The sequence below is a fragment of the Haplochromis burtoni genome, unplaced genomic scaffold (assembly GCF_018398535.1).
Source record: "Haplochromis burtoni strain Fernald_Lab_line unplaced genomic scaffold, NCSU_Asbu1 Contig_353, whole genome shotgun sequence".
NCBI classification, from domain to species: domain Eukaryota; kingdom Metazoa; phylum Chordata; class Actinopteri; order Cichliformes; family Cichlidae; genus Haplochromis; species Haplochromis burtoni.
Genome location: NW_024582714.1, coordinates 7,642 through 16,399, shown reverse-complemented (window position 1 = coordinate 16,399; position 8,758 = coordinate 7,642). Strand labels below are relative to the sequence as shown.

At 39.9% G+C, this 8,758-nt stretch overlaps 1 protein-coding gene across 1 annotated transcript; it reads left to right on the top strand.

Moving 5' to 3' along the window:
* Positions 1–509: 509 nt before the first annotated feature.
* Positions 510–8,226, top strand: LOC102311336 (potassium voltage-gated channel subfamily A member 10). The gene is made up of 2 exons (XM_005942944.3): positions 510–1,456; positions 2,417–8,226. Exon 2 carries the CDS (start codon positions 2,581–2,583, stop codon positions 4,270–4,272), a length of 1,692 nt encoding a protein of 563 aa, XP_005943006.1. The 5' UTR covers positions 510–1,456; positions 2,417–2,580; the 3' UTR covers positions 4,273–8,226.
* Positions 8,227–8,758: the final 532 nt, after the last annotated feature.

Genomic DNA, 8,758 nt, shown 5'->3' with positions numbered 1-8,758 from the left:
GCCTGTCGCAAATTCTATTATGAAGTGTTTAAGTGACAGGTCATGCTTCGACTGACTGCACTCTCAATGACATGTCCAGGATATAACAGGATCACACAAGAAAAAGATCCCTACATATTGAGAATGTTGACCTAGCTGGGTGATGTTTGCACATGCAAGTCTCTGTGTGGCCATGCTCTATGTGCATGAATTTCCCCTAAGTTAATATTTATTGAGCATGATGATCATGTGAGAACACATAATGACATGTCAAGAGGTGAGTGTTGATGATGAATGGGAAAGCACAGACTGTAAAGTCTTGATAGTTTTCTGTGACCTTGAAGCCATGTGCCTATGCCTGAAGTAGTCCTGCTCAGTATTACAGGGGCTCAGGAGACAGCCGATTCCTGGCTGCAGCAGAGCAAAAGTGAGATGAAGGAAGGATTTCTGGTTTCCATCAACTGGTTTTATATCCAGTAACATATTAATCAAACTGTGCTGCCAAATAGGATGACATTCTGAGAAAGTGCAAGGTTATGTTCAATTAAACTATACTAACTAGTATAGCATCTCTGTAATTAAAGTATTTCAATTTCAATTGGACTTTAGCTGCTTTATTAATCTGACAAAATCTCAGTTGCAGGTATTTAAGTTTTCACACCTCAAGGGGAGAGCACAATCAGAATATACTAAACCCCTGTGAAAAGTTCAACCATTTATCAATAGAATTCACTAAAATATGTGTTGTAATTCATATTTTTCACACACTAGAATTAGCACCTTATAGATTTGCATCACATGTTTGCAGAACCATTGTAAAAAGCAGATTTCTGTTAAGATTTAGAAAACAGTTGTGACAGTTTTGTCAATGGCAGGTGAAGTAACAGTTCACATCTGTGTACATGTGTAAATAAAAGGGAGGTGAAGCCCCTAGGATGATGTGTTCTTCTGCTTAGGGTAATGAGGGTAATGGCAAGTATTGTAACAGGGAAAAAATATGGTTAAATCCCAAGGTGAGGGTGGGTTGGATGATCCTGTATGTGGGTGCTTACTCTGCAGGAAAGGCGGAAAAGAGGGGGTCCCACACTCCCTTTGCCTCATCAAACAGCGATTGGCTCCTGCGGAGTAAATCTCCTATCACAGAGCTTACCTATCTCCAGTGGTGGAGGAGGGAGGAGGGAGAACAAAGCCAGGTGACCCCCACATTTAAAGTACAGTGAGTTCGCTTTACGTGTGTTTTAGTTTGTCTGTGTTTGCGTGTGTGCGACTGTGTACGTTTGTGAGTATGTGTGGGTACCTCTGGCATCTCTGGTTTCGTATTCGGTGTTAAATTACCCAGTGGGAGCTTTAATAGAGCTTGAGACACTCTTGATTGTGAGTCTGGATAAGGGAGAGTGAAGGGAGTGAAGGGGAGCAGAGCGGAGCTGCCAGGCAGGATTAGAGAGGACACAATAACTTCTGCAGAGCGGGGACATGGGTGAGTGGTACAGGCATCTGCACACAGCTGGATTTAAACTTTAAACTTTTTAATTGAAAATTTGGACGTGATTTGGGAGCGCTTTGATGTTCAGACCTTGTTAAGGTAATAATATCATTTGTTGTGTCTTTCAGTATCATCTTGGTGTGAGATAATGCTGAGTTAACTCAATTTTAAGGTTTTTGCAGCAAAATAATAATAATTATAATAATTGATTCAAATGTCTGAGATCCAAGAACTCTGTCCAAAATGCACTTTTTTGTCCGTTGTTTTTATTGGGCTCAGTAACTCCTTTCCAAACATATATCAATATACCATTTCAGTTGTTTGCATAACCTCTATATAATATTCTTACATAAGAACAGACTGTTACATTATCTGCTACATTGCAAGTGGAAACTGAGTCCCAAGTCTGTCAGGGCCCTTGGTGTCTAGTGGACACAGAGGTTGCAGCCTTCGAGCGTGTGTCAGGATTTGGTTACCTGTCCGAACCAGACAAACGGAATGATAAACAGCCTCTTAGAGATAAGGTAAATGTGATGCTGATAGACTATCCGGAGGCTGAACAACGTCTGGATGGATTAAACAAGTCACTAGTTAGGTACTTACAGACAAACATTTAGATACTGAGACAAAATAAATGTGCTTTGGTTTTGATGAATCTCTGTTTTCAGTCATAAATGAAAGTTCAGATGTTTTTCTATAATGAAACAGCTTTGCCATACATATCAGCAATAATACCATCCATACTCCATGTAAGCATTTTTAGGGCCGATTTTGCCGAGTTTGTGTTTTCATTCAGGCTATTGGAGAGAATTTGGGGGGGTGGGGGGGTGGATAACTGCACAAGCAAAGTATCAGATGGCTGGCACTCTGCTTATCTAAACAGGAGCTGACAGAGGTGTATTGCAGCATTTGTCCAATTTCACAACATTCCTTTTTCCCACCCCTATTTCACAGATTACACAGAGGTCTGAACCCAAAAAGTAGTGTACAGCTGCCTTAATGATAACCAGGAGGAGGGAGCCCCTGCCAGGATCTTCCGTGTGGCACTGGCTGTGGTGTCTCCTCTGTCTACAAAAAAACGTTGATAGACAGAGCTGTGGCTAGTGACAAGACAGGCAATGGAGGTGCCACTAGTTAATTTTGAGAACATGGATGATGTTGGCATCAACCTGGGAGACCCAAGTGATTCTGGGTACCCAACCTCACCTACATCAGAGGCCGCTGATCAGAACCTTTTAACCCAGCGTTTGACTTCTCCTCAACAGTCACCACACAGAAGACGACGCAGCCATCAGTCTGGTGCAGAGGGGCTCTCACCTTCCACTCCTCTTACACTGACCACTAAAGCCAACTCCAGCAGTGGCAGTTTGATCTCTAATCTAAAGCTCCTGATCAACAGTGAGTCTCCCACCAACAGTGTCTTCAGTAAGATGCCAAGGGATTATTACGAGAGTGAAGATTTGTTTGAAAAGCACTACATGGAAGAAAAAGATGAGAAAGTTGTCATCAATATTTCAGGACTGATGTTTGAGACCCAGCTCAGCACCCTGAATAAGTTTCCAGAGACACTGCTTGGAGACCCTATGAAGAGGATAAGCTATTTTGACCCGATGAGAAACGAGTACTTTTTTGACAGAAACCGTCCATCTTTTGATGGGATTCTCTACTACTATCAGTCAGGAGGGAGAATCCGCAGACCAGCCAATGTACCTTTAGATGTATTTGCAAATGAAATTGTTTTCTATGAATTGGGTCATGAAGCAATGGAGCAGTTCCGTGAAGATGAAGGGTTTATCAAAGAGCCAGAAGTTCTTTTGCCCACCAATGAACTCCAGCGACAGTTTTGGCTACTGTTTGAATACCCAGAGAGCTCCAGTGCGGCCAAATCTGTTGCTCTGGTTTCTGTCCTTGTTATTGTCATCTCTATCTTCATATTCTGCCTAGAGACTCTGCCAGAGTTCAGGGAGGACAATGACTTTATTCCGGGTGTAACCCAATTTATCAATGGCACCCGAGAAGATGCTAACCTTCATCAGACCACTAAAAACCTGCTAGCATATTTCACTGATCCCTTTTTCATAGTGGAGACTATTTGCATAATTTGGTTTTGCTTTGAACTCGGTGTCCGCTTCGTAGTGTGCCCAAGCAAAAGTGATTTCTTCAATAACATCATGAATATCATCGACATCGTCTCTATTATTCCTTACTTTGTAACCCTGGGAACAGAGCTGGCTACAACACCTGATGACGATATGAACTCTAGTCAGAACATGTCTTTAGCAATCTTAAGAATCATCCGACTAGTGAGAGTCTTCAGAATTTTTAAGCTCTCCCGACACTCAAAGGGACTTCAGATTTTGGGGCAGACCCTGAAAGCCAGCATGAGGGAACTGGGCCTGCTAATCTTCTTCCTATTTATAGGAGTCATCCTATTCTCAAGTGCCATCTACTTTGCAGAAGTGGATGAGCCCCAGACACAATTTGTTAGCATCCCTGATGGCTTCTGGTGGGCTGTGGTAACAATGACCACTGTGGGATACGGCGACATGTGCCCCATCACCATGGGAGGCAAAATGGTCGGCACTCTCTGTGCCATTGCTGGTGTCCTGACCATTGCCCTGCCCGTCCCTGTCATTGTGTCCAACTTCAACTATTTTTATCACCGTGAGACTGAGCAGGAGGAGAAACAGGTGATGGATGCAGCGGCAGAGGCTGCCCAGAAAATGTCAGCTGCAAATAAGTGTGGAAGCACACTTTCACTAAACAAAAGTAACAGCACCTGGCAGAATGAAAAGAATGGCATGCACTGATAAAGAAACTCAAGTATTTATTTATATAAAGGGCATGAAAAACAAATGGACAAAACAAACATATCCATTAATAAGATACACTGGCTAATCAGTTTATCTTTCTCTCTATTTTATACAACAAACATGGCAGCATTTGTGCAGATAATTACAGTATTAATAAGAACCGTGTGGTCCTGTGGCAACCAAGATAGGCTCCAGCCACCCTGCAACTCTGACTTAGATAAATGGTTATGGATAAATCTATGGATGTATGTTTGGCGATACAGTTTTCACAGAAGTTGTCTGCCTGCATGTGAATGTGTCAAAGTGCAATTACTACAACTACTGTCAGTTACCTTTATGAGAATGACTGAAAGGTATAACATATTATCTTTCATTCAGTGCACTTTGAAGAAAAATGTCATAGCAATTATGTACTTGAGGCAAATACTTAATCTTGGAAAATGTTATTGTTAGAGTAAATACTGTAACGACGGGACATGCAGTTGTTTAATGTCCCTCTGGGCTGTATTAGCAGACTAAGTGACGGAAGAAAACAAATCAAAAATTATTTTGAGCAGCAGTAGAACTGGAAGTATATTCAGTACTCATATTACATCACAGTCCCATGTCAGTCTATACTTCATCATAATCAGCAGAATCTTGAGAGGACTTGGCATGATTTTCAAGGGCAGATGAATGTATCCAGGCAAGAGGACATCAGCACACGCAGTGACTTATCAGCAAATCTATTCTTGTGGAGAAGCAGCGCTTCTCCATATGACACAGCATAACAATAGCTGTGTGACAAACAGTTGGCACATTAGCATGTCCGCCATAAATCTTTTAGATGGCTGAAGAATATAAATCTAATATAATAGAGTAAAATGTTGTACATGCAGTAGTTGCATGAAAAAGTTTCAGCTTTTAAAATCAACTTTTCTTTTATTATTTGGGATTTTGCTCCAAATTATGCACATTAGATATATGGATCACCTTCTAAAGTGTAATGTGAATTTACCCTTTAAAAAACACATCAATCCAATGCACTTAATGCTTTTTTCCACATATCTCTTAAGCACTTTTGGAATTTTGCACCATCCACTGTTGGCAGGGGAAAAAAATGTGTAAAAAAAATGTGAAAGAACATGTGTCTTCAGTTTGTATCTGAGAGAGCTGGAGAAAGGACAAAGGCAAAAAAAGTTTACTTTGCACTCTTATTTGAACATATCTCCATTTGCCTTCTTTCTCTCATTTTTAACTGCATGGCATAGTATGCTGGAATGAGGTTTACTTCTTGTTATCAGCAAATGAACGTTTGAATATTTACTGTGGCTGAATGCATTGTAGTATTTTAACCATAATAGTAATGAGCATTGTATTCCATGTGATGGGAAAAGCCAATACCTTAAGTGGATTTGAGAAAAGAAGGGAACAAATGATAAATGTGCACAGTTTATTTGAATTGGTACTATATATGCATGCCACATTTTGACCTTGAAAATGTACTGTATGTAAGTTTATGAAACATATAAATACAGCTTGTACTAAAGTGTAAATGGATATAGTTGAAAAACAGTTGGTACCTTTCTAATAACCTCACAATATGCAATAATGACGTGACGTGCGGATGAAAAAAAAATGTATTTTTCACCCATGGAAAGAGCAATACCTGTAATTAAAATGCAATAAGGTGGCATCAGCGTCATCTGGGTACTCAGCACTTTACAATGTCATGAAGCACTTAATATCTAAGGACTCTTACTGTGTGTGTCAACATTGTACAGTTCAAGTCATAATTTGCTGTTTTATTTATTCAGCAAAGAGTGCCTTTCATTAAACGTGTATTCTAAAAGTGTGAAGTTTCCTTAGATAATTTCTTTTCTGGGATGAAATGCACCTGTGTTTTAATTTAAATGTTTAAAACATCTCTTTCCCCCCCTGTGTTTAATAATAATGGTGATGAATGGAGGTGTAAGTCTCAGTGTATAGCTTTAGGCATGAATACTCATTAACGCCTCATGTTAGCTGTTATTAACGCCTACTCGCTGTTGGTTCTCTGCTGATATCATGATGGCATCCCTCTCTGTATCTTCAGGTTTCTATAAAAACTCATGCCTAACACTGTGTCACATCACGAGACAGAAAAAGTCAGGCTGTTTTAAATATTGATGTATATCAAGACTGGAGGAGCAGATGTTTGTCATTGTGTGTTCTCTAAAAAAAAGCCCATAAAGAATAGAATTTCTGTCAGAAATAGGTGTGAAGATCAAAAAGGGATTATCAAATTATAGAGCAATCTAAAAATGGGGGGATTTTGAGTCAAAAATGTGAAATAGAAACGTGATTAGCTTTTCCTTTCTATTGGCAAAGCTCGTCACTGGATGGAGAAATTCTAATACTGTGTGCCTAACAATGCCTTTGACTGGGATCGTTTCTGAAGCAAAAGCACCAAATTAAATATGCAGACCTTATGAATCATTTATAAGACTATCTATCTTGGCTTCTAAGGCTAGGCACTGACTATTTAACTTGTCTTACTGTCCCATACAGTCACAGGAAGGAAACATTTTCAGTTGGTATGTGTAAACGATATCAAGGTATTATGAGTGTAGACTTTATATATCTAATGCATTTTTTGTGCTAAGTCTTTCCTCCATCAAAAACGTAGTTGCAGTGTTTTCATGCTGAAACATACTGACTGTTTTATTACCGTCTGTTTGGAGCCCTGTTTGTGTCTCTAGTTAACACTAAGGTCAGCGGGCCACCATTCTGCCCCACTGATCACTGATTGTACAGTGATAGCCCAAAGACAAGGTCTGGTAGCATTTTAGCATTTAACAGACAGGTGGCTCTGGCAAGGTCAAAGCTAATGTGAGGCTATCATTTATAATTCATTGGGTGTTTAATGAAGAGATCACATCTATCCTGCCTTACATAAAGATTCACCCCAAGAAATCCATTCAAAGCAGATGGTCCAGTCACTGTGACACAGCACACTGTACTGCACCCCTTAATGGATCTAAAAATATCACTGTTGCATGACTCTGTTTATCCTTTTACTCTCCAAGTTAGTGACAAGCTCTGTCTCATTGCTTTAAAAGAAAACAATGGACTGGTCTCACATGAAAGCTCAGACAATGAGTCTCATATCAGTAGATTAGGTTACTGTTTTGTCAGCAGACACGTTAAGCCAATTTCAAAGCTGCACAGACAGCAGCCTGTGTACTGTAGTTCACACCCTCCTGAGGACAAAGTCACTTGGACCTCTGCAGCTTGTGTTTGTAATAAAACTCTAAAAAGTCTCCAGTTTCTTCCAGTGACTTGGGTGCTGGAACAAGCCCAGTAAAAACAATGCTTGATGACCTTGTTGTTATAGAGTTTTGATCAAAGTGTGAAGGCAGCGCTGCAATGAGTGGCAATGCAATCCTCACAGCTTTAATATTGATTAAAGTTCTGCCACGTTCACCTACGGTATTACTTGAATCATTGATTCTGTGCCATGAGTTTGCTGACTGAGGACTTTTAGACACGGCTTCTGCATTACTCTTATAGCTTCTTTATTAACTAAAGAACTAATATGATGACCTTAGAAAAACAAAACCAAAGAAGAGCCGCTTTATAACAAATGAGCAGTAGATGTTTGGCACAGGACAAACCAATCTTGCAAGGTACTCCATCTGCTCTCTCAGCACTCGAGGATGAAGAACAGAAAGGTGGACGTACACCTCTTTACAGTGGAGAGGGGATCAGGCATCCTGGCACTATGTGATAACACGATGCTCCACAGATGGGATTTTGTTGGGAAGTCCTTTCAACCGTTTTGTTGTTTTGTTTGTTCACCTATGCCGGAGATCATTTATGTTACATCTAAAATGTAATCATCACGCATGAATCAACTTCTAGGTAATAATTAAAGAACCTCAATATTTCAGTCCTCCTTATTTGGATAAGGCTGATGATATTTTATGTTTCTGATTGTCAATAAATGTCATTAAAAAATTAAAACAATGAAAGGATTATAGTAAATGTTACTTAATTTAACATAACCCAAACAATTCCTTCTTAGCAAGACTTAGCAACCCTCTCTTATATAAAAGTGACGTTATTTCTGGTACTTTCTGAATCCTCAAAGTTTGGCATTTGGCGAAAACCATCTGGGTTTTATGACACCATGTTATGAAGCGACCATATTTAGGTGAGTTGGAGCTAACTCATTTTTTACGTTAACATTAGCAAGTTTAATGTTAACGTTAAAAAATAGCAATTAGGAACACCGCAACCAAGTAGTCATCCCTACAATACTTCTTTGAAGTCCACCAGCTGGGGCGTTGTAATGTGACTAATCTAAGTCTAAAGTCTGTGACACAAGACAATATCAGAGACAGACATGTTTGCAAATGAGAATTTTAAGACACCCAGAAACAAAACATACCCCAACGGACTTTAAGCCTGGATTATAGTTAGTGGCGGACACAGTCACGGATAGCTCAGTGCATGCGTAGTT